At 37.5% G+C, this 27,458-nt stretch overlaps 1 protein-coding gene across 7 annotated transcripts in view; it reads right to left on the minus strand.

Moving 5' to 3' along the window:
* Positions 1-27,458, minus strand: part of PTPRM (protein tyrosine phosphatase receptor type M) — a 445,192-nt gene that overhangs the window by 338,497 nt on the left and 79,237 nt on the right. For 6 of the 7 annotated variants that reach the window (XM_079300125.1, XM_079300120.1, XM_079300119.1 and 3 more), the window contains exon 2: positions 7,816-7,938. In XM_079300125.1, coding sequence (XP_079156251.1) covers positions 7,816-7,938 — 123 coding nt within the window. Of the gene's footprint in view, positions 1-7,815; positions 7,939-27,458 lie in introns of those variants that run through there. The other variant, XM_079300124.1, reaches the window with a different exon arrangement.

Raw genomic sequence — 27,458 nt, forward strand, 5'->3', positions numbered from 1 at the left:
CATTCTGCATGTGCACTAACTACCTCTGCAGCCACATTTCCCACATGACAAACTCCCACATGACTCTTCTCAGCCTGGGAGCAGAAGTCCAAAAAGTGTAGACATCAGGGAGCACTTGAAGCCACATGGAGTATTTAATGACCTTTGCCTCCAATCAGTGATCTTTTTGCCCCTCCTGTTATTGACACAACTAGACTTGCTAATAACCTACTATCAGTCTCAATGCCTGCCAACAAATTAAGTGTTGTCAAAGGGTATGAAAAATCTCCCATAAATCTAACTGAAGTAAGAAATTCCTCTTAAATTTTGTTTAAAATCCCCCCAAAAACTTAAATAAATTATTCCCTGAAAATTTGTAACATTTACTGCCCTAAAGAGGGGTCATGGAGTCCATCTCCAGCTCACTGGTATTTTCACTATGCCTATGACTCTGATCTTGTCACACAGAAAAACTGTCTTAAAAGACAAACTACTAACTTGGGTAACAGCTAACTTAGGCCCTGAAATGGAGGCAGTCACGTTCCACACTTTAAAGCCTGCAGATGCAAGGAAAGGTTTTGATCCACTCTTTATTAGTTTCTAAAGGGCAGGATGGATGAGAAGAAATCTAATGGGATAAGCATGAGACTGAAAGAAAAGCTCTGAAGACTGCAAGAAATTAAGAGGCTTTTTTTTCCAGTAGATTAATTACTAAACAAGAAAAAGCTTATTTAGGAATACTCTGATTATTCTCTTTTCTCTTGATCTTGCAATGCAGTGAGTGCAGCTCCTAGAGGAGCATCTTCAGACTTGCTGTTTATTCACAGGCTTTTTACTCACCACAGCTTTGCTCCAACTGGTAAAATATTTTTGCTCTTCAACAGAAGAAAACAGCCAGGCAAACAAGCACAAAAATTGTACTGGTACCTTATACAAGTCTGCTAAAACTGGAGCAGAAACTGCAGTGGTTCCAGTAAGACACCCATGGCAGGGGGCAGTAATATCCCTTCACCACAGAGTGAGTCCCTAGGGAGCCTTATACTAAAGCATGTGCTACTTGGTTTATATTACCACAAACTAGCTACAATAAAGCATCCTGACTTGATTTCTATGTCTTGGGTATATCCTCAGGAAAGAGAATTCTTCATGTGGCCTTTATAGAACCAAGAGCCCTTACCAGAAGTAGCTTCATTCTTCTTTTTCAGACAATATTCCACTTGAAAAATGCCAGTTCAGCACAAGTTATTGTCAAAAAGTTTTTGTTTTGGTTTTTTTTGTTTTTTGTTTTTTTACCGGCTTTACAACATGAAGCATCTTGTCTCTCTCTTGTTGGGATTCTCTTACTTTAACTTCCTCTCTCCTGCTGTAATACTCCAACATCACCTGAATGAACTTACCATGAGGAGTCCAGGAAAGGAAAACAAACACTAACAAAACCCCAGTTATGTAGAGTATTTCTATTTTAAATTTAGCAGGGAAATCTAAAACTAGACCCTGAAGCACTTAACCAGCAGGATAGTGTCTGGCACTATGGGTGGAAGATAGGAAAGGAGACTGAGTTTTTGATGTTTAACAAAAAAGAAATTCCTTATCTCAAAAGTTTCTGTTGTCAAGAAATCCGTTTCAAACCCATCTCCAGTGTCTAGCTTATTATGTCAGCTGCTTCTCAGCATATATGATGGCAGATATAGATATAACCTCAGCAGGAAACATGTAATCACAACAAGGTAAATGAATTAGGTTAAAGGACTTGCTTAGCACAGTGTGGCACTACATGGTGCTACACAGAATTACCCTCAGCAGTCAACTTTATCTTCCAGGTTGCTTTGAGAATACTCTGGTTTAATGAGAAGCCACTTCCCAGAGCTTTATTGTAGCTTCTGTCTGTCTTCCATAGAAGAGGAGAGTTTCTCAAACATTTAAAAAGTGCTATAATTTATTATATCATCATATTTCAGTCAAATATCTTGAACAAATCTTTATCAGCTACTGTTGCTTTTAATATAGTGTCCCCACTTACTTCCATGACTTGGAGCATGTTCTGCAAATTTGCACTCAAATATGAGATGGCTGATGGAATGTGTAAGAAAACAAGAAAAGTGATGTCTGAAGTTACAGTTATGAACAATACAGAAAGCAGGTTACTTCAAATGAAAATCTGAAAATCAGTTATCTACATTAGGTATTATTACTTCATAAACCACACTGTTTATATTCAAAATCATTTGTTCTAAAATGTGCTAACTAAAAGTCATATATGAGAATATCTACAACAAAGGGTTAAGTAAATCATTAGCACTGATTTTCTGAAAGCTCTTAGGCATGCAGGCAAAATACACTATAATAATTTGTCTAGTTCACCTACTAAGCAACCTAGGAACATTGTCCATCAGTGATTCAGAAAGAAGGGAATTGATGCTGATTAATCTTCTATTTCCCTCTGCAAGAATGATAGCTCAATATTTGTAACAAGCCCAGGATTTCTGCCAGGTGCTGAAATCTCTCAAGTCAGGTCAGAAGTTACAAAAATGACCATAAGATGCACACAACAAGCCATACCTCAGACATTCTTGCTGTTGAACAGACCTGTTAAGCAATCACTCAGCAAGTCTTCAGGTGTGTTTTAAAGCAGCCAAGCCCTCCAGTGCTGGCAGTGTAGCCATGGCAGCACAGAGCTGCTGTGGCTCCTGCTCAGGTGGTTTGCTCTCCCTGACCTCCGTATTAGCAGCAACTGGTGTTAACTTACACAGTTAATTGGAAGCTGGAGCTGCTTGCCAAAAGGTATGTGCTTAATGGCTGCAGCTATTACCTGGGTGTGCAATAAAATCCTAAACATGCTGCTGTTCCAGGTCTGGAAAATTCTATGAAAAACTTAAACACAGTGAGGAAACTGCGACTCCCACACCTTGATAGTACTTTATATTATCTCTAGATAGCATTCAAATGAATTAAAACTGCAGCTATTTTAAGTCATATGGGGGAAACAGGATTAGGTAAGAAATATATGTAATTCTTTTCAATATGAATGAAACCAGAAGAAGAGTATCCCTGCTAACAAAATACAACAAAAATGCAGTGAAGTGCTAAAATTTGCTTCACGATAAAGTACAAAATCAAAGAACAATAATTTTACATGGCAAACATTGCAATTGGCTTGAACACACACTTGCCAACTGATCACTTTATCTGTCTTTTAAAATGGATCACAACTCCTCTATGCACAATTAAACAACAGTGTACATTTTTCACACAAATACTTCATATTCTATAATATTATAAACTCCTCTGAATCACTGCCTTGTTTATAGAATATCTGCTAGCTCTGCACATCTGGTTACTAGGTACCAAAATGCCATTTTAAACAATAATATAAGCATTATAAGCATTTTCTGCAGACACTGCATAGGCATTAAGCAACACAACATATTCAGAATACAAATAAGCATAGTAGGCCATCCAAAATATCATACATAGCCATGAAAATCATATATTATCACCTCAAATAGCACGAACAAAATTCTCATCCTGGCTTTGACCAGCACTGTATTAAACACAGAAAGCTTCATTGCAGGAAACATCCTTTCAACACAGTGAATGGCAGCCTGTGAAGATTTGATTTGTATTTGGGTTTGAACTGTTTTAAAATGAATGAAAGGCTGATGCCAGTGACTTGTTGCAAATGCAGTGACATCCCCTAAGAGATATCAAACCAGCCACTGCATCGAATAAAAATGATACTACTGTCCTTTAGAAAACAACTGGAACTGTGAAACAGCCAGAAAGATTTTACACAACTGAACACAGTGTTTCCTGAAAAAAATACATGGACACGAACAGAAATGATATCCAGTAAATGACAAATACAGAAGACTCCTGACAATATTTCTAGTTCTTAGAGTAATCTGTAAAATTCTAATTGCATCGCTGTCAGTGCTGACTTATTGTAGCAGTATCTAAACTAACATAAGGCACTCAAGTATCTCAAAAGAAACTCCAAAACAACCTCTTTCCATGGGACACAGTCCAGGAATGTACAGCTCCAGTGACCCCAAAGGCCACAGGTCCTGCAATAAAAACTGCCTCTGTGTGGCTCCTCTCCACGGGCTGCAGCTTTCTTCAGGAAACCTGCACCTTTTCTTGCTGTGGGGTCATGCAGAGGCAGCAGGAGGATCTCTGCTCCTCCAGGCTCCTCACCATGGGCTGCAGGGGAATCTCAGCCACACTGCCTGCACCTCCTCCCCTCCTTCTGCACTGATCTGGATGTCTGCAGGGCTGTTCCTCCCACGTCTTCTCACTTCTGACAGCTGCTGCCCAGTGGCTTTTGCCCCTTCCCAAGCATTCTATCCCAGGGGTGCACCAGCAGCTCAGCTGTGCCCAGTGGCTCTGCCCAGATGTGGCCAACACTCTTCTCATGGAGGCCACTCCTGCAGCCCACACCTTGCCAATAGAGTAATCCACTGTTTGGGCATATTCCTCTGAAGACATTTTTATTGGACTACAGCTAGAGCACTTACAGTTAGCTGCAGCTGTAAATCTATACTATATAAACATATTAATATCAAACTGCTGTAACTGTTCCATAGGATAATGCAAGATGGCATTAATAATGACTAAGTGTTTTTGCAATTACAGTTGTGAACACTATTTTAAACAGACATTCTTGGAACAGAAAGACAAGGAGAAGACAGGCTGAGAAATGGGAAGAGCTGCTCTTCCAAACAGCATTCACTCAGTGTGACTCACAGGACACTTGAAACAGAAGAGCAGTGAATTAACAACATTCATTTAATTCATATGAATATAAACAGAAATTCTTACATGTCCTTACTTTTTGGGTCTATTTAACACAATTTCAGATTAATACTGACTCATTAAAGGCCATGCTTATATTTATCAAGGAAATTAGAGCACTAGCACCCTACTAACTTTAGTGGTATCTTCCTATTTCTGTGCTAGAGTAACAATCCAACAGAGATTGAAGTCCACTGTAAGGAAACACTCTGGGATTTCTTTTGTTATTACCTTTGATACAGTTTAGCAATTTTCATCTCAATATGAAAATATGATCTCAAATGATAAATGTGATCTCAAATATTCACAAACATGTAAACCGTATGTACATTAAAGCATGCACACATATGCATGAATCTTAGATGACGTTTCTTTTATCCCACTGAAATAACATATAAAGCCAAAGTATTTATCTTTTCTGAAGTGCAGATATGCTCTCAGCACTCTCATGTGGATTAAAATAAATCAAATGCTGTAACTTGTGTGCTTCCCCCTGACTGCCACCAAATTATACAAAACATTATATATCGACATCAACTCACTCACTGGAGCATGTTGCCTGAAATTAGAAATATTATGTGCATTAATTTTTTTTCCTCTGAAAAGGGAGTACAGAACTGAGAATTCTTGTTTCAGTCTAGTATTACAACATTGTTGCATAAAGCATTTTGCTTTCAAGCCAAGAATTCCCCACAAAGCATTAATTTAAGATGTTCTATTCATTATCATCTGAAGTTATTTCTTCCTAAATATGTAGCTCAGAAACTGCTGACAAACTACTTGAAAACATTTTTAAGTGTATCACATAACCCTCTGGCTAAGGCTAACTAAAAAATAATTAAAATCATTAAGATGATGATTTGAACAAGAACAGGAAAAAACTGTCTAGATGAAATTATGAGGAAAAATTAGATACCACTTGACTAAATCGTGCCGTTAGACACAGTGCTTCTCATTTGCAAAAAATGAACATTTCTTTCCCTCTCAAAGGGGTTTTTGACCTTTTAAGGCACCAATATCCTCAACCCTCCCTAGACTAACTCATTCATCTTCTGACCCAACGCACCAAAAGAATATTTCTCTTCATTTATGGGCAGAAACAAAACTCCCTAAACTGTAAATAGAACTTGTTACCAAATTAAAAGAGATTTTTACGAGATCATCAGAACATTATTTCAGACTTCTGACAAAAAGGCAAGAAGACAAGTAAGAAACAAGTTGTATGCCATCTGATAAATAAAATTACATGTATCATTTTCCTTCTATAGACATGTCAGTCCCTAGTCTAGACTTTTGCCAGTGAGAAGAAAAAAAAAAAAAAACAAACAAAAATCTTGGAGCCTGTGGTCATCAGAAAAGAGAATACAGATTTAAATCTCTTCTATCTGCCAAGAAGACTTAACATCACATACCGACAAATCCAAGTGGGGACAGTAATGAATGAAATTTGGAAAATAAAGAGAATTCCAGTGGTGTGACTGAAAAAAAGAATGCATATCTTGCAGCACTAGCCAAGATGGCTGATAAACTATGTCTGTTATCTCCAGCTTGCGCAACAGTGTCAAGCATTAATGAAATACTTCACAAAATGTTTAGCAGTATATGCCAAGACCACTGGGCAAAAGCCAGTTTAAAAAGAAATTTGAAAGAAGCTCCTTTATCTGGGTTGATGAACTCAATCTAGCACGATGATCCAAAGGACTTAGATAAACTGAATATCCATCTTGAAGCTGGGAGCTCTGCCTTTGCCAGAGGAAACCAAGTGCAAGAGGTACTTCAGCCATGAACCTTAGATAAGATGCCATCCACAACTCAGGGCAACTGGTAAATTCACAGCAAAGAACATCGAAAGACTTTTTTATAAGTGAATTTTATCTACAGCTGATTGTGCATATAATAAATCAGCACATTTATTGCTACACTAATGATGAGTGCTTATGCTCAAGTTTTGCTTATACTGTCACTTCTAAAGTTTCACGTTGTCTATTTCTCAACTCTCTTACTCAAAAATCAGGGAGGAACAGCAGTTTTTTCTTGAGAACAACAACTTTTGAAGAGATTTTATATAAACACCTAAGTACATCATGGGTCCTTTAAAGACCTCATTGAAAGGGATGTGAAGTACTGGGACATTCATCTACAATGCTTTTAAGTGTTATGGATATATAATTATACCAAGTTATGAGACTAATTCAGAAGTCCCATGATAGTACAACCAGTGATTTTATCTAGAGGTCTTTTGGTTTTGTCAAAAAGTGATAATAGTTACTTGAGGCTCAGCCTATAAAAGCCAAAGCAGATGCTGAGCTGTGCTGTAGGCAATCGTAACCCAGGAAATGGAGATGAGTACATGGGGAGGAAGCCTCCACATGCCTAGCTAAAAACTGGAAAAAAGAACAACTGGTAAATTTTAGGCTAGTGAATAGTTTAAAACTATAGTTTTAAAGTGATCAGATCTGACATATTTCTCTGGGTCAAGTACCAAGGTGATGACTATTACTAAAATGAGTTTGTAGCTCAGCATAATGCACAGGTTGTTGCTGCTGAACAAGGTCCAACTGCATGCCATGAAAAATGTACATTAAATAATAGTATCAGAACTCTCTTAAATTCAGAGAGCATAATACAGAGACATGTTGTTTTGGGGTATCTTTGCTTTTTTGCTTGCCTCTTTTCTCTCAATCTTTTGTAACAGATTTTGATTTTTACATCTTTCAATGAAAATACCTAAGTTTATCTTCCTTTTCTCTCTAAGTCCTGCCTGCCTGTTTCTAGTACTACTTCAGATTCATTTCCATGTCACCCTTCTGTTTTCTTTCAGCCTTCCCCAATAACACCAACTTTCTATTTCTTCTTCCTAACCTTTACACTCCCCACAAAACAAAACCAAACTTTTGATTCGCAAAGTATCCCTCACAGAAATCACCTGGAAAATCTGAGTATTCCACTTAAACAGGCTCAGATAAAGCAGCATTTTACGAACAGAAGCTGGACAAGCACAAAATCTAAAGAGAAGAAGAGAAACAAAGCAAAACGAAGACGAACCCGATGGCATCCCTTGACCCGAGGGCGGCTTCACTGGCGCATTCACCTGATCCCAGTTGAGATCATCCTCGTCTGACTGACTGTAGCCACAGGAACTGAGAGGCTCATCAAAAGTGCAGCACCCTGGCAGAGAAACACAAAGGTGAAAATTAAGGCATGCAGGTAACAGATTATGACAAATAAATTTTCTATTATGATCCAATCACCAGGTATCGAAAACAAAATAGCAAAATAAATAGCAGTAAAAATCCGCATATTAAAAGACTGCGGGATGAACATTCTTCAAGGAAAAAAATGACTCCATGCCCAAGGACCTACATTTTAGAAGGGGAACATCAGCTTTCATTCCTATATCTCAGTTTCAAAGTAAGGGAAAACCCAGGTGCTCCCAGGTCTGCTGTGCTGTGAACAGGTACCAGCATGGCTGTTTATGGGATCAGTGCCTCTGGCACAACACAGCACATCTACCTCAAAATGTCAGTCTATGCTCAGTCTCAGAATTTCTGAAAGAAAACAAAATTATTTGCTCTTTTTTTCTCACTCTCTTCTAAGTAAATTAGAAGAAAATAATATCTTATAAAAGCTGACAGTCTCCCAAGCTTAGGTAGGGGGAAAAATACATGTCCCAAATGAGAAGAATAGAGTTTAACATTAACCACAGGAAAACAGAAAAGCTTTTCTTTTTTTTTTTTTCTGAGGTACAGAGGAACCTTTAGCTTTTTTACATTGTTATCATCTAACAGGAGACTAACACAGGGTTACAAAATTCTGTTGTATTTGATGTTTCACTCCAGTGAAGAATGACATCTTTCCTATTTTGGAAAATAAATATAACTCTAGTCTGAGATATTTCTGCCCATATTAAAGGAAATTCTGCAGCTGTTCAAACAAAACTAAACTTCATGGCTATTCATCATCTTTGCTATCTGTCCAAAGGCACAGTAGACTTAGCCTTGCCAAGTTGCATTAAAACAGGAAACAGACAAAATCTAGCTTAAAAAAAATCACTTTTAAAATCTGAATTTTCCTAGAGCACTACAAATGGCATTACAGAACACTGTATTGTCCTGTTTTCACTAGGATAGAATTAATTTCTTCCCAGGCCTTATAAACATGGCATGTATCAAAAAGGAGAAGAAAAAAATCCATCACACCTGACAAATAATACCTAACTGGAGCCCAACCTTCCTAATAACTAGTCCAAGTGTATATTTGAGATTCATAGCAAGAACTTCGCAAGCACATAATCTTCAGGAGAAATTATTTTTACATGCAGTCACTGAGGAATTTAGTATTTTCTTCTCTCAACAGTGGGAATATTCCATTGGCCTTTACAGACATAACATATTTGCCCTGCCCTCAAATACAGGACATCCTGTAGTAGTCTCTGCTCTAAAACATCTTTCTATAGGAAGTTTCCAATACTTCTAAGTATATGAGGAAAATCTGCACCTCAGGAAGCTGCTTTTTTTGTACAAATTTAAGTGCAAAAGATTCAATTAGATAATCCAATGGGAACAGAAAACCCATTAAAAAACTCACAACTCCAAAATCCCAACATTTTGCCTCAATGTTAAGAAGAGATATAAACTAACTCTCTCCTGAAGTCAAAAAAATTCAGAAATACTGGAGATTTTTATGGAGTATATTAAATAACATCTGCAACATTTCCAGAGGGAAGGCTTAGAAATTTAGGCAGTCATTTACATTTTTTTCTAGTACTTGAATTACTTACATAAATATTACTTCAAACTTCATAAAATATACCATAAGCTAAGTTTCAGACATAAAAGCTGAACACCAACTTGAACAGATATATTAATCCTTTTTTATAAAAAATAAAAATAAAAAAAAGGATAGTTTCCTTGCCAAAGTACTGCTAATGATAATAGGACATAAATTTAAACACCAAGTTATGCAGTCTGCAATGTAGTCAAGCTTGGCAAAATATATATACCCAAATGGAAGTTGGCATAAATCAGGTTTTACAATTCAAACCAGGACCAATGAATATATGGAATAGCTCCCACACTTTATTACATCAAACATATCTCTAATGATAAGAAGACAAAATAGTATAAAGTGTTTTCCTCCTCAAATCCAGAAGCCCAGCCAAGCACCACAAAATATCCAATACTGGGAAAAAGGCAAGATTTGCAATTACAGATGTCTCATGAATTAGAAAGATGGCAAAAATGTGGATAAATAGAATGACAGTTCTATTTTTCTAGACCATTTGTCTCTTAACACGGGATCCTTTCTCAGTGCTTTTTTTTTCTTTATTTCTCTTGCAAGTCTATGGCTAGACCACACTCTAAGAATTCTTTTTTTTTTTTCCATCTTTGCCATTTACATCCTTTGTTGCATAGCTATTACTATAACTTCATCAAAATGGATATCAAATCTTCATGTCTACAAGAGGAATAGTTTTGAAGAAACTTCTGAACTCCTTCAGTTCCTAAGTGCCCTCCACCCATAACTACTAAAGAAAGTTCAGCAAGAATGACTACAAGTAATCAAGCTGTGTAGTCACCTATCCAGGTGACCAGCACACATTAGATCTTTAATAGCACACGTGTCAAGCCATGTTTCTTTCCACAGCAAGACACTGAAGATAAGATGAATACTAATAAATGCTTTGCACAGCCATGCATTTTTGTGAAGTCTTTTGCAGATTAAAATAGCACACATGGCACATACAGGTGCTGGAAGTCAAGGCAAGCTTGTAGCACAGAACATCTCCTTACTAAACAAACAAAACAAAGTGCAAAAAACCTGCTTAGCCAAATCAGCCAAGAAACAATTACTGTAAATTAAGAGTCATCAAAGATCCTATAGTGGCTTGTGACCAACTCCTGGAAGTTCTACCCCTCACACTTGACCAAGATGAAATTCTTTAGAAATGGTTCTAACTTTTGAGAAACCCCTACACTTGCATCTACTGAAGCCCTCCTGGCTCCTACTACAGTGCTTTGTTTATTTTCTAGTCATGGTTCTCTTGCTGTGAAGGGTTTTCAGCTCAAGGACTGGTAATACCTGAGCAAGTATCAGGTCTTTAATGTCTCTCATCATTGCTGTGTTTTGAAACACAAGCTACTGCCAAGACAGGCCACTGTTTATAATCAAGCAGCTCACTTGAGAAATCTGCTCACTTTTCGCTACTAAAATTGATAATAATAAAAAATACATATTGGCTGTTACACAGTTTAATCAAGCAAAGCAATTTCCCTGCCTGTTATACTGACATCACAGTTTGGATGGCCAAACTATATTTTAAAGGATGAACTCTACGCTGAGTGAAATATTTATAAGACAGACAGAAGATACATATCCCATTAAGATTCATCAGGTTGTGCTGCATTTTATAGATATTTTTGGATTCCTAAGGGGAATTGAATTGACAAATGCACAAGATGCAACACATTCTATTACAGCCTATGGTTCTTTCAACTGCAATTATCCATTTAACCATCATGAACCCAGTTCAATATAACTATGCCATTGTCTGAGTGTAGTCCTTTTTGGATGCTTCAATTTTAGCTGGCTAAATTACTTCAGATCTTGAAAAATTTATGAGCTTAAACAAGGAATATAATTTCAGATGAATACAACCAATTAAAGTAAAAGGGATAAAGAATACACTGTATTTTCCCTAATTTGAATAAAGCTTTATGCAAACTATTTTGTCTTTTACAGACTCTTGACATCTGTTATGAAGCATTCTCAAAGAATACTTTAGCAAACAGTAGGATACCACAAATCTGTTAAGTGACAAAAAGTAATGTAGAAAAAAGTTCAGATTAGGCTGGCATTGCTTTATTTCTGTTGATTTTATATACTTCAGAGATCTCAGATCAATATGTACTCTCCATCAAAAATTTGCTGCCAAATGTACAAGTACTAGAACTAGTAATGCTTATGAGTGTCAGTGCTAGGACTGGCAGGGAACTTAAGTGCAAACCAGAACTGATGCAATGGCCCTGCTTTGGGATCAAATCAATTTTCTTTTTGCAAAAGCAAAAGCAGCAAAGCCCTGTGGTTTCTATCTGCCATAGCACCATGAATTCTGATGAAGAATACATGAACCCAGAAGATAAGTTTACTGAATCCCCCATTTTCCTAGTATTCTTCTTTATCTAATTTAAAAATTATTCTGAATTCTACTGTGTCTGTTATTTTTCAGTTTCATACTGGAAATGGGTTATGTTGATTAAGTGCAGTGTAGCTATACTTTGAAACAGAAATTTAAATGTAGTTGGGACACCTAGAGCACATTTCATATCAAAAGGCTTGGATATTGGAGGGAAAGATTCATCTTGTATAAGGCAATTTATCTTCCCTTTCTCTCTAGAACAAAAAGAAGCCTCTGCCCAAACCAACAATATAGCATTCCTCAGCCAGCTGCATTCTCTCCTGTCCACATGAACACACCTGCATCCAAGAGCAGTGGCCAAGTACATCACCCAGACAACATACCAAGGCACATGAAAGCTGAAAGTAAGTGGAAAACCATGACAAACTATAATTGTTAAGATTGTGAATGAATCAGCTTGTCCTCAAGGGTTACTGCTCAGGACAATCATTCTATCTAGACACTCCCATGACAATAGAAAGTGATGTGAGAAACACAGCATCGGAAAATGCAATCCTGTGCCTCTAAGCTGACAAACCACCCCACCAGAGAATAAATAATTTCTCCTCTGGGGGAAGATAAGGAGTCATAAAGAGGAAAATAAGCCATTCTCAATTATAAACTCACCAACAGACAAATCAACAGTGGGAATAAATGTACAATTTTTAACATAAAAAAAAAAATTGAACTGCTGCCTGTAAACCTGTACCACAGGTATGGTCTGCTGTATAAATTTTCCTATAGATGGAGTGATGACAGAAATTTCCTAGTTCAAAACCATCTGCTTCTCTGAAGTCAATAAATGGTTGAGTCAGTAAAGGTTCATGTAAACTACCTTCAGTTAGGTAAATGTATGGTTTAAAGAACTTACTAGAAAGTGAACATAGTGGTCTGCTGGATTCTATTTTTTGTGCAGACTCTCAGCCAAAAAAGGCTCTACCTGCCCTTTCAAACGTGTTACAATATGTACAATATGACATGTTGAAAGGACTTTCCAGACATGCTAGCTCAGAGATAGTAAAATAAACTCTTCACTGTGTGCCTCCGAAGCACACACAGAGATGCCATGTATCTGCAGTGACATACATGCACTAAAAATCCTCATCCAGGCTTTACAAGTGAGCTTTCAACAGTGGGTAGTCTGTTTTAAAATGGAAAATTTATTTTCTCTCAAAATAATACCAAGGTTTTTTTCCTACCAAAGGCAAGTGTTCAGAGCTCTAAAATAATTCTGTAATCTATATTACTGGTCAGGGAGCCTGAGAATCCATGTGCTGCATAAAGTTGATCTCATTTAAAACTGTATCTACATTTTGTCAAGTCTATATATGCATGGGGGTGAGAGAAAAGAGCAAAAGGAAACAGACTTGACAATTAGAGACCTTTTCTGATTGTGGCTGTGCTCAGAATGGGTTTTGAAAAAGGCACAGAATAGAATTGTCTGGAAAAACCTCATGAGCCAGAACAAAGATCACGAGGTAAAAGTGTGCATTTAGGAACTAAGAAAGTCTGATATTAATTCTGTCCCTAAGGGAGGAAAACATTAAAAAAATTATATAAAACTGTGCTAAGACTTGCAGAGAAGGTGGTACAAGAATGCTAGAGAATTCCCAATTTATGGGCACAATTCCAGCAGTATCACAGGTGATGATGTGACAGCATATTAAAAAAAAAAAAAAATCGAGATAAACACATTTCAAGTTGTTATTTAAGAGTCTTCAAAACCTCACCACATGTTCATAGAACATTTACAGTTCTCTCTGTTCTCCCTCCATTTACCTGACGTAAACTGAATCAACACAAATGTTGCCAAAAGTGTTTCAGTTCAGGTGACACAGGATAATATAACAAAGTTGAATATTATGGAAAGCATATTTGCCAGTCTTAACTTCCCCCAGAAAGCTACCCACACTTAGGCAAATAAAATGGTTTTTTAACAATTATATTTGCCTAATAGATACTGAGAATAATTCAAAATTTGGGTTCCTGGACTTTACTGAAAAGTGCTGAAAAAAGTTTCCACTCAAAATGTGCATTTAAACTCCTCTGAGCTACCAAAACATAGAAACCACTCAGCAAAGCAAGACAATGAATAAAGGCTCTTAAAATAAAAATCATCCATCTTGTGTAAGCAAATACAATCCATGTATTTGTGCCATTCTTGTATCAGTGAATATTTATGAGGCCCATGGGAAAATGGATGCACATTAATATTCTATGAGCCACCTTATTTCTGGCATTATTTAATGGCAGGGTGTTCGATTTCACAATATTAGTGATAGCTTTTCTTAATCTATGGCATCAATTATATGGGCAAGTGCACACACAAATTATAACCCTGCTGCAGTTGTCATTAGATAGGACATTTACCAAGAGAAATATTTGACTGTTCAATCCCATAAAGAGCATACAGGATTACGTAGAAATGTATTATGGAGACTCTGTTTTGAGAAGTACTATTAAAACAAGCATATTTGCAGAAGCCATTAGATTTTATGCTTTAGTTAAAGGGAGGATATCATGCTGTGTGTTAAAACTAACAGCTATTCTTCTGTTAATAGTAAGAGACATTTCTTGTATCAATAACTGCTATGGATAAATTCTAGTGGTTCTTGGGGGGGAGGGGGTTGGTGGGATTTGTTTGCTTTCTTTTTTTTTTTTGTATATGTATTGTTGTCCTTTTAAATTACTAATTTAATGCTTAAATAGAACTCTAGATTATGGAATTTACTTTACAAATGTATGTTATGATAACTTTCTTTAAAAAGCCTTACCAATAAAACTTCCATATGAGAAATGCTTTGGAAAGGCTTTCCAAAAACAACTAAAAGTCTAGTTTGTAATATCTTTTTTTACCTACAGATGTATACACCTTATTAAAAAGATCACACTGGGCATACCAGCTGCAAAAGGAGACAGGTGATTTACATTTTTATTGGGGCTGAGTGAACGTGATGAAATTCTGGACTGTGGTCAAAACCACTACAAAAATGAATAAATAAAAGGCAGATTTCCCATATGTTTTGCATCTTGTTTATCACAAATACATGACAAAAATGTGCTTCAAAATACAAAAAAATCTCTTGTATAAACAGCCTGAAACATTTCAGCATAAAAGCTTTGACCTACAAATAACTAACAAAAAGAATCTTCTTCACATACTTAAAACAGAATTAAAAATTCAAATTATATTCTGGCAGTGGAATAAGACTACTGAGAAAAACAAAAATGCAACTGCACACCTACTTCATATAGCCTATACCATAGGATTTACGTAATTTATTTTTATAGCTACCACACACAGGAGTGCACAGAAACCCTTCATTAAATATGTAAAAGCATTCAGTCATCCTGGCTGGCAAAGAAAGCAGATGCTATGGAACAGAGACATGGGAGACATTATTTTTTCCCCATTTACTTGAAATGGAGAAGAGTAAGGATGTGATCAGAAGGGTAGGATGCAGAGTGCATTCACACAGAGAGAAGGTGACAACTGGGCATGCTTTCATTTGACACCATGCAGCACCTCAAAGGATTTGAAACACCTCTGTTTTGGAAATCCACAGTAAAACCCACAACAGTGTCTCTGTACTCTTTTCTAGGCAAGAAAAGGAAGAGGAGTGATTTTCAGTGCAGCCCCTGGACCACACTCCCCCTACCAATTGTGACTGGAAGCAGCAGAATGAAGCACTTCACCCTTCTGTCAGTGAGGGACAAAGCACATAGCACAGGGATCTCTCTTCCACTCAGCATCTATTTGTGACCTCTTAGACTGGCAACAGATGCTGCCCCTATTAATTTAATTATTATGTAGAATGCCTCTAACCTTTTCTCATTTAGATTTTATTGCAATTTTATTTTCATTTCTCTTTTTAGTATACTGAGGAGAGATCTATCACCAAAAGATGCCCAAGCATGTGCAGATGCTATGAAAGTGAAAATATCTAAACACAATAAGAAATTACTAATTTGATTTCACTCTATCCTGGTTTCATTTGCTCCTACAGAACTAGCAAGGCCTAAAGGCAAAATCCAAAGTTGTTTCCCTAGGTGAAGTGGTACTGTGACAAAGGGTAAACTCAAGAATCACTCACCATTAATTTTTCAATATGGTATTTATGGGGGGATGTAAACAGCTGATCTGTCGAAGATAAGCAAATACCAACAAAATAAGACAGCTGTCTACTCTCAGTAGTTTCATGTTAATTCCACTTTTAAAACTGATTATCCTAAAAACTACTTAGTCCTTTTCATTTCACCTCACCCAAGCATCCTACCATCTTTACAACTCGCTAGAACAGCACAGAGCTGTCCCAGGAAGATTCATCCAGGGAAGGGGAGAGAAGAGAAAGAAAGACATTTGGAAAGTGCCCCAAAACTCTACAAGTGGAAAACAATACAGAACTGCACAGATGATATTCAAGAAAAAATCATATATAATGGAAAATCTGAAGCAAAATAAAATGCAATTCAGAAGGAAGGAAAAAACAGGGTGGGGAGATGTAGTCTTTTTTTCCATCCCAGCTGGGAGGAAGAGATTGAAACACATGCCTTGCAACCAAAATTTATCATAATACAGGGTCTGCTCATCCCAATACTCTATTTAAAACACAGTATAACCTAAGAAACACACATTCATCAAGACTGTGATTATGAGACCACACCAGACCATTTCTCTAACATCTGTTCAGGAAACATCACATTAGATTTTCAGTTTGTCATGAAGACAAACCTTTTCATGCTACATCCATCCTAGGGCTCTGGGGAAATACAGCCTAATAAAAGACAGTCAAAACACCTTTTCCACAACCAGCACTGCTAGCCATTCAACTCACAAAGCCATTAAATTCCTTATCCCAGTGGAATCTGTTTTTCGCTAAGGCACTTTTTAATAACTTCAAAAACAGCACTTCTTTCTTAAAATTACTAAAATCCAATACCTTCATTCTTAGTTGGAAACTGTGCTATTCAATTCCCCCTGCAAAGTTTTCCCCCATGTTATAATGGATTGTCAGGAATTAATGGTTGTGAATGAAGGCAAACATAAGCAACACACTGAGCAGCCAGCGTTCTTTTGTCTATGGTTGTGCCAAGAGCCACACAAGTTTTCACCAAACAAACAGTGATCAGCTGCATGTGAGAGTATGAAAAAAAGGACTATGTTGCTTCAACATATTTATCACATAAATTTACAATTCAGGTTGAGCCAAAGGACACTTGTTCAGACTGAACAAACCAAACCAAAGTGTTACTTCCCAGGTCAATTTGGCTTTGTTCATTCCTCATATTGCAGCATTATCTAAATGGACACACATTGATACACAATCCCCATGTTCTCAAAGACTGATCAAAACCTTTGATATTTTATATGACTTTAATTACTGTGTAACAACTGTATCTGTTAACAGCACAGATTACATCTGAATAAAAAGCAAATAAGAAGCTAAGTTCTGATTTTAAAGGTTAATATCATGTTTTTCTGAAGTAAATAAATACAACAGTTCAAAGTCTCGATTAGGTAAAAGCCATCTCCAAGGCAGTGGACCCACCACAAACTTTAAGACACCATAGCTGAACTGCTATTACAGATAGAATATCCTCAAAGGGAGACTCAAGACTAATTTCCTCCCCAGATCTCACAGCTTTTACAGACCGTAAATACTGCCACTGAAGTTATCAGATTGCAGGACTGAAGACAACCTGTTTTATCAAAATCCAATTTTGATAGCTGAGAGATTAACTATTATTTCATCCTACTATCAGGACATTCTGAGTTGAGTAATTTTTTGGGTTCATTTTTTTTTCCTCCCTTGATCTTGTCAAAAAACTACTATAACATGCTATTTATCTCTATATAAAGGGATTTCTTTGAGAAACCTGACAGCATTCTTCTCATCTGCCAGTTGAGCTTTTAAAATGTATCTTCACCTTTAAACTCTTCAAGCTAAAAAACACAAGTGTACTTGAAGCTCAATCATTCTCCCTGGTGCTACTCATTTTTAATGAGCCTCTTGTCTTTACGTCTCCCAGCAGACTCCACAAAGCAATCTCAGGTGCTGTGAAACCAATGCTTGATGCTTCTCCAAACCTCTGTCTTTTTGAGCCTGAAATCTTCCTGCTAAACCCATATGGGACTGATGGGCCATTTCAGTCAAACCCAATTTCACTTATTTATCACAAGCCTCTACTTAGAAACTCTGCTGTGGATTGCTTGTGGACACAATCTGTTTCCAGCTTTGAACTTTAAAAAGGATTTAAGCAGTCAATCTCATATCATTATAAATCCAACATGCATTACTTGTCTATTGATTGTGAGAAAAATAAAAGTTTGAAGCTTGATTTCAGGGCTAATCTTTCCATTTGCTTGATGAGTTCTGCAGTTGTTAAAGAACACTTAATGCATCCTGTTACACTACAGCATATTAAGCTTGGATGAAAAATATAGACTATTTATAACACAGCTCTAGCTTTAAGTAACGAACAAAGGCAGTGTCAGCTTTGCTAGTCTCAAGGGATTTTTCAGCTTTATGTTTATGCCACAATTAAAAACAGAAAAAACACCCCTAAACATTTCTTTATACTAGTAAAGTTCAGATTAATTTTGTAATTCTTCTGCCACATATATCAGAAGTTAATATTCTACTTCATCAATGGGTAAAGCAAAAGAAAAACAGAACACATTGTTACTAATTCCTTTCCTTATTAAACTACTTTACTAATGATATTTTTCCCTGTAAATTTTGAGGGAAATATTTTATCATAGAATTAAACAAGCTGTTTATTTTCTGACTTCCAATGTGTGCACTGAAATATCTGGGAACAAATGCCATTAAAGAATTTTATATGTAGATCAAATTTTAAATCAGACACTGAAGCCCCTGCAGCCCCTGTCCTACCTGCTAACCCAAGAATCCTGCCACTCTTTCTTTTTCCTTTCTTTTATTATCTTTGGGTTTTCCGTCAGGTGAGAAAAGCTGTTACACATTTTGGTGTTTTTTTTTAAGTCCCCATATATGCTCTTTCCCATGCAGTGACTCTGAAGTGCTACCAGACTTTAGCTCTGTGATACAACCATTACCTCTACAATCATTGATACTGCTCTACTCAATCAATAATTCAGGAAAATATTAATCTCAATACCAGTTACTGCTGTCATTATGACTCTGTGACTGGATGAAGGAGAGCAGGACCTCCACCTGGAGGTTTTCACCTGAGCTGCTCTGTGAATTAACCTGTAGGAGGTGCCACAGTGATGAAGCAGCCAAAAACCTCCAGCAGGCAACTTCATCCCATGGGTAATTAGTTCACTACATCAATAATGCCTCCAGTCATTAGCAGCACTGAATCTGGATCCCAGGTCTGCTTGCTAAATTCAGACAGCACAACAGACTTTAACTGTGCTACAGGTATAAATAACTTTCTATTTTTAAATGTAGTCAGCTACTGGTTTTTTTCCCTTGGTTTAAGTCATTATCTCCTGCAGTAAATTATACTTCATTTCATTCATCACATCTATAACCTTCTCTCAGAAGGAAAATAATTAATTAATTTTAGAAACCTCTGGTATTTTCACAAGGTCTCATCAGCTACAAGAGAGACCCACATTTGACACTGCTGAAAACATCACTGCTTCAACACTGACATGCCCCAGCTTAGATGACCCAAGGAGTGAACTCTTGAACCTCCCACGCAGCAGAATAGGGCACTATCACTTCACTACCCAGATAAAATAATTACTTTCAATTCTTGCCTGTAATAGGATTAAGTCAGTAGTAAACTCACTTAAATGTTGTACTGTAACAAAAAGAAAAATTGAGGCCACACAAATCTTCCATCTACTTTCCAGCCTTGCTGAAAGCATTTCAGGTCTGCATGTGAGTGACTGTAATCATCTGAGTATGAGCAAATTCAAAAAACTGCCAGGTGGATGAGAACTCTTCCTTGCTTTCCATTAGTGTTCCACACCTGATGAAAGGGATGTTTTTCCAGGCTGTAATGCTGGAACAAACATCTCTGTTCCCCTGTGAAAAACATCTGATCTTCCTGGGACACCAGTATGTTACACAGGGAAGGTCATGCCCTTTTGGTTGCCAAAGTTGGCTTCAGGATAGGAATAAAAAAATACAGCTAAATGTATGCTCATGTCTCCAAACAGTATAGATCAGGACAGTATCATTGATTTATGACAGATCAGGCTAGCTCAGAGGTTTTAGGCTCCATTATTTGAAAGTACTGATATAATATTACTGTAATACTATGACTTGCTATATATGGTATAAATACAAATATTTTTACACATATTTTCAAGTATCTATTGATTTACCTTCAATTATTTATTAGTCATTAAAACACTTGAGTTTATAGGACAATTTTCACACTTTTTCAAATGCATCTTACTTAAATATTTAAAAATCTTAATAGAAGTTGTACTTGGTCTCTATATCTGAAGTAGCAAATAGGTCTAAAGATTTAAACAGATGGTAAGAATTGTGTGTAAAGTGACAACAACCAAATAGTTCCTGAGTATTTGTAAGGCTGGACACTCCACAACCATCACAGGCAATGTGTGGGAGACTTCTGTCACATCTTTCAGTTTCCTGATGTTCAGAGGGTACCTCCTGTGTTTCAGGCTGTGCTCATTGCCCCTGTTCCCATCACTGGGCACCACTGAACAGAGCCTGGCTCTGTGCTCCTTGCACCATCCCCTCAGATGTTGATAGACATTGAAAAGATGTCCCTGAGCCTTCCCTTTTCCAGGCTGTGCAGTTCCAGCACTCAGCCTTTTATTATAGAGACATAACTCCAGCCCACCACCTTTGTGGCCCTTCACTTTGGTTCTTCAGTATATTCATGTCTCTCCTATAGTGGGGAGTCTAGAACTGTGCCCAGCACTCCAGCTTTGCCCTCACCAGTGCCAGCAGAGGGGAAGGATCACCTTCCTGGACTTGCTGGGAATAATCCTAATACAACTCAGGATACCACTGGCATTTACTGCAAGGGCCTCTTGCTGGCTCACGGTCAGCTCAGTGCTCACCCTGATCCAAGGGCCTCTTTTGCTCTCCAGCTGGTCAGACACCAGCCTGTGCTGAGGTCAGGGATAATTCCTCCCCAGGAATGGACTCAGCATTTTGCTGAACTGATCTTTAGTTCTTTAGCCACCCTTTCCAGTTCTGTGTCATCTGCAAATTTGCTGGGTGTGCTATGCCCCCCTCATCTAGATCATTAATGAAGGTGCTGAACAGGACTGGACCCCTCAAGCCTATCACCAGTCACCAGCCTCCAACTAAGGCTTCGTGCCACTGACCATCACCCTGTGGGCCTGGCTGCTCACAGTTTTCTGCCTGTCCACTGTCTGCTCATCCAGCCTACACTCCATCAGCTTCTCTGTGAGTTACTGCAGTCAAGGTGGGCAATATCTGGTGGTCTCTTATTATCTATCACAGTCATTTCATCACAGCTGGTTAAGTTGGTCAAAAAAGTCATCATGTTGGTCACTTTCCCTTGGTAAGTTCATGCTAACCCTTCTTGATCTTCTTGCTCTTCATATGCCTAAGAACAGTTTCCAGAATTAGTTTCTCCATCACATTCCGTGGTGAGGATGACCTGCCTGCTGTCTCCTGGATCTTTTCACTTGCTCTTTATGACATTTGTTTTCCTCTAGCTCTCAGGCATCTCTCCCAGTTGCCATGATCATTCAAAGGTTATGAATGTAATGACATCAACCAGCTTTCTTCTATACATCCTACTAGGACTGTAGGTACCAAAGGAACATCCAACTTCAACTCCCCAGTTTTCCCAAAAATTTCACCTTATTTTCAGCCTGAATTTGTTTATGTTTAACCACTAAGGCTTTTTTTTTACTAGTGGCCTGCCTCAATTACTAAACAGCAGTTCTCTACAGCATGTTTCCAAACTTAGATGAAATCTCATAAATATAACTTGCTGAATAAATTCTAGATTTAAGGAATTTCAAAGGCGTGCTTCCAAAGACTTAATGGTTCAGAATAGTTCTTCTAAGCTTCCCTGAGTTTGTGGTCTTTCACGAGTTGAGATGTTGCATGGGCTAGGTCAACTATTCCAATGACAAAATAATAATGCCAAGTGTTCCTGCTGTTTCAAATATTTCTTATCACACATCACAAAGCATGGTTTCCATGTCTTTTTCAATCACTGTCTCTTTGATAATGTTTCTTGAGGCTGGAGGCACATCTTCATTTCTGTGTCAGAACATTCCAGTTCCACCTTACTAGATGACTTAGCTCTCCTCAGATCACTACTTACCATGGCACTAATCCTCATATCATCCACATGCTTTAATCAGTAATGAGTGTATTTTTTCCTCATCACTAATAAAAAGGTTAAACACCATCAGATTTAAAATTAATCCTCAGAGGACCTCCCCATACTCAACAGTGATTACCTATTAACCATTTTTCTAAAAGACATTTGATGTACACTGATGATTCTGTACCGCTCCGATTTCTAAAGCAACATGTCACACGGCAGCAAATCAAACATCTTACAGATATTAAATGTCATATATCTCTGAAAAGTCAAACTTGTTCTCTCAAAACATGATGTTCTCCCAAGAAAAGAACAATCTCTCAGAACTTATGTTGAGTGAAGAATTACAGCTATGTAACACAGTTTATTCCCAGCCAGCCATGCTACTTTGCACCAGACTAACGTCTGTTTGACAAACATGGTTGTACTATGCATCCTTTTAATACTTCGTCATAACAATTTTAAACAATTCCTAACTTTTTAATCCACATTCATCTCTTTCCCTTCTTTCCTCCACTTGCTCTCCATTTCTGTAACCTATTTTACTTTTCCTCCTGTCTTAACAAGCATACAACAAATAATTCTATTATTGCAATTAGTAACATTCTGCATATATTTTCTTCTATTTCTTCCAAATCCTTATTAGTCCTGCTTCCAAAAGTAACTCCCAATGAATTGTAAGAAAGAAATGTCTTATTCTTACAATAAACAAGTACACCAACATAGTTTCACCTTCACATAAGACGTTCATAGGTCTTATGATGCTGGTAAATTCCCAACAGCAGCAGTAGGGAAAATACCAAGCAATTCCTAATCTATAAAGGAGTTCTAAATTGTGAAGCCAGGAAATTCTTTCATAGATATATCCGTTTTTAAAAACAAACAAACCCCAACCAGGAATTAAGCATAAAAAACAAAAAGCCAGATTTTTTTATATAGAACCTACCACTCCAAAACATACCATGAAATTATCATATAAAGCCACATACTCAGAGTACTGATGCCAAACAACCACTGACTGCAGAAAATAGCCTCACAATCAGTGAAGTCACTGCTCTTTTTTAAATAGCTCCACTAAAATGGATTGAGACTTTCAGGAACATGAACACATGCCTTTTCAAACAATTTGTTTTATTCTCAACAGTAAAAAAATTGTGACATAACTCACCTGTGGCATGAATTGATTAGCAGTGTTCTGGGAAATCTGGTATTTTATTTAGAAAGGCATTGATTTGCAAACAAAAGGGCTAAAGAAACAGCGCTAAACCAAACTAAATAAAGGACTAAACAAATGTTCTTTGAGACAAGCAATTCTGTGTATGAGAACTTTTGGGAGAAAAATTTATATTGTTTTTTTTTCTTTAAAAATTTAGATGAGTAGTTGCAAGATGAATGGCCAGTTCCACCATTTTTAATAGTTTCTATACCTTAGAAGGTTATTTTATTGATGTAAAATTTAAACCATGGTTGACAAAATGCACCTCTGCTTCTCCACAGTTGTGAAAGTACTACAAAATAATGGATCTCCTTCCTGCAGAAAATTGCCTCATTTACAAGACAAGTGTCCCACATTTTATGCATACATTACACTGAGACATATTTTCCCATGTTCCTTGCCAGTTTTCACTTTTTTTCTTTTCTCCCTGTAGCCTCAGGTAAGCCTGAGAGCAACCAAGAATTAATTTAACCAACCAGAATGAGACAAAATTCATATTTCTTATTTTTTTTACTCTTTCTGGCACATCTAACTTGCAATTTTTTAGGGAAGTATTTTAGTCTAACTTCAAGTTCATAAATACTGTAGACTTATTTAAGGCAAAAGCTATACTAATGCACAGTAATTTTCCTCCTTCACTGATTTGCAGCAGTATATCTGTTCTTCGGTGCCAAAGGACTAGTGACATTCATTCATACTTCAGCCCCTGCACCTTTTGTTGTGGTTTTGGGGAAGAAACTGTTTGTTTTGTTTTTTTTGTAATGGTTTGTTTTCCCAAAATAATCATACTGAAGAAATGGCCTACTCAGAGTCCATCCTTTTAACCAACCATGCTCCAGAGCCCGGTAGATTCAGGACATGGGGGTAACGGGGATTTTGCACATTGAATCAGCTGCCCTCTGATCACCCCCTTCCTTGCTCAGAGAAGGCACCAGACTCTCAATCTGTGCTTTCTTGCTGTTCATCTTAGGACTTGTACATATGCAATGCCCAAACTCTGGCATTTTCTTTGTAGGGAACTAATCCCTGTGTCACAATATCCTCAGCATTATGTGGTGTGACTGTCACTCACCAAACCTGACAACAAAGAAAACTTGAGATCCTTTTTTTTGCAAAGCAAAGAGTAGTCACCATGAAGGCCCACACCCAACAAACAAGCAAAAAATAAAGCCACATGGATGGATTCGCTATTTTAAAAAGGATATAAAGAGATTTTCAAGACAACATCTCAAATTAACACTGCTGCAGCAGTTCTCACAGATGGCAGATCAACAACAGCTTCTGTACTGTAAATCCTTTACTAAAAACTGCAAATCCACGCCTTTAAGGCCCAACTCTCTGTAATCATCTTTGTTCATCTTTCACTACACTGCCAAAAGCCCCTAATTAGTATCATCTTAGGCTGCCTTTCACTGCTCCTCAGCCTAATCATTTGACTAATTACTGGCACATAATCTCAGTGTCAGGTTAGAAGATGTTTTTTGAATGAAGATAAGCATATGGAAGAAGTCCCTTAACTAGGGGGCATGGAAGATAGCCTATGTTCAGCTTCAAGACAACCCCCAGTAGCAGGTAGGCAAAGCTGTCAAGCTTGGCTTAAGAGAAGGAAAGGAGGAAAAAAGATGCAGTCACAGCCAACAGCAAATCCACAAACATGATAATCCACAAAGGCCAACAGCAAGAAGCTTTTAGTGGAGAAGGGAAGGATTGCAGCTTGAACATTCATTCTAGCATGATAGCAGGGAATATCACTTTGGATTTTCAATGACTTATACAAAGGAACACCAGCAAATTCCACAGTAACTAATGGTGGATGGGAGGAAAACATACAGAAGTGTTTTTTGCAAAGGCAAGAAAAAACATGTCTGATTTAAGGAATATATAAAAGGATCAGGAGATGGTAAGCATGGATAAGAGAAAAGAAAGCATCAGAGTACCCGAAAAAAAAGTAATCAGAGTAATTAACCAAAGAGCATGAGAAGAGCAGAAACAACAGTGCAGAGAACAACACTTGAGAGTTCCCTGTCCCCCAGCTCAGTGAGCACTGACACAACACCTCAGCATAAAGATGCACACTAAAGAGTGAAGGAGATAATGCAGGAAAGGAAGAGGAAAAGGACAGGATTAGGATAGGAAACCTTTCAAGACTCTCCTGCAAAGTGCAGACCTCACACCCATGCTGATGCACTGACCAGCAGCCACAGATGTGGATTTACAGTACAGCCAGACTCTCCAAGTTGATGCTATAGGTCCAATGGAAGCCAATAGTTCAAACAATGTCTGACAGCCCTTAAACTGCAGTATCTCAGAGTTCACTATGGTAAACAGAGAAAGACTTAACTCTGCAGTTAGTAACAGTGCTGCAACACATCAACCCAGAGAGTTCCAGACTCGGGCTGTGCCAAGAGCAAACACATCCCACCCTGTGCAGGCACCACCATGCACTGCTGCTCCTGCATCCTCTCGGTAATTTCCACCCCTCTCTGGCAAGCTCCTTCACAAACACTGACGTGGTCCAGAAGCAAATGCTCACTCTAAATCATCACGTGCCAAGGCCTGGAAATCAGAGTTAGCACACCGTCCTTTGCTTTCTATGGAAATCTTTTCTGGAGTACTGTAACATAGGACAAAAAAACCCAATCCAAAACAAAAAAAAAAAACCAACCATTTTCCTCTTTATTTAGCTTGTTTCTTATTAATGAGGAGAAAGTATAGTTTGGCTAATCTATCCTACAAGCAACACACAGCAGTTTATTCATTTTAATGAGGAAAGAAAAAAACTGAGGGCCCTGCTGAACCTAAGGGCTAAGGAGACCCAGGACTGCACTAGGATTTACCTCCCCTTTACTTTGGACACAGCTGTCTGGTAAGAAAATCAGCTCCCTGACAGCCCTGGCCCCCCCACCATATAATTCAGTGAACGAGCAGTACTTGTTCTTCTAAAGGACAATCATAGTCTGGCTTCCTATTTAGGGTTGGTTGCTGCTATTTATGTCTCTATGCAAGTTTGTTTTTAAAACAGCTTTGAAAAATCTCTAGTTTAAATTAAATGTTTTGTAACACATGTCAAAACTGCAAGTCACTGAACAGTAGCAGAAAGCTGACAGAGAAGATGCAACTTGCTCAGTACAATTCTCTGAATCTGCTAAGCCAGAAGTTGTTTAATACAATTTATCACACCCTGGAGTGTAGTTAAATAATTGTGATGGATGGCAGCATGTCTTAGTCTTTTCCATTTGTTAAATTATGATAGATGAATTATGCACGTAAGTGAATATCAATGAATTCTTTCTGTTCACCACGCCTGCTTCCAGAAAAACATCCAGTCAATAAGCAGTCTAAATCCATCTCCATCAGAACTGCACAATGTTCTAATATTATGATGAAGAAGCTGAAGGCAAAAAATGCTTCAGAACGAGTCCCTTGCCATTAAGAGCAGCAGTAAAGTTATGCATGTAAGGTAAATAACCCTTTATAATATTATCTACTTTTTAAATAAAGTTACTCAACCTGTATCTGGTAAAAATGTTTGTTATTATCACTTTATGAGAACTTTGGGGGAGGGAGGTGATAATAAATCAAGCCTCCCAAAAGACAGAGATATGGCTTTTTTCTTCTAGCAATTAGCTAACATGGTATCAAAGTCATATATTTAAAATTAAGTAGAAACAATTCTTTCAAAAAAAAAAAAAAAACTTAAAAAATACATTGCTAAATAGAATAGAATATTTTCTAATAATAACTCCATTTGAGCAGACATTAGCTAATTAAGCAACCATTAGGTAATTATCTGGTTTTTGACAACAGCCTCACAATGAGTCCTAGGATGTACAGCTTGTGATTTTAATGAAATCTCAGAGCACTGAGCTTCAAAACAGAAAATCCATACTATCTACTTTTTCAAAGGGTTCTTATCCTGCCATAATATTTGCATGGGACTGCATCTGATTTACAGCTAATTTGGTTTCCACGCTTAACCAGTTCAGCACTCCAGTAGAACCTTTATTTGGA

Source organism: Erithacus rubecula, assembly GCF_903797595.1.
Source record: "Erithacus rubecula genome assembly, chromosome: 3".
In the NCBI taxonomy this organism is placed as follows: domain Eukaryota; kingdom Metazoa; phylum Chordata; class Aves; order Passeriformes; family Muscicapidae; genus Erithacus; species Erithacus rubecula.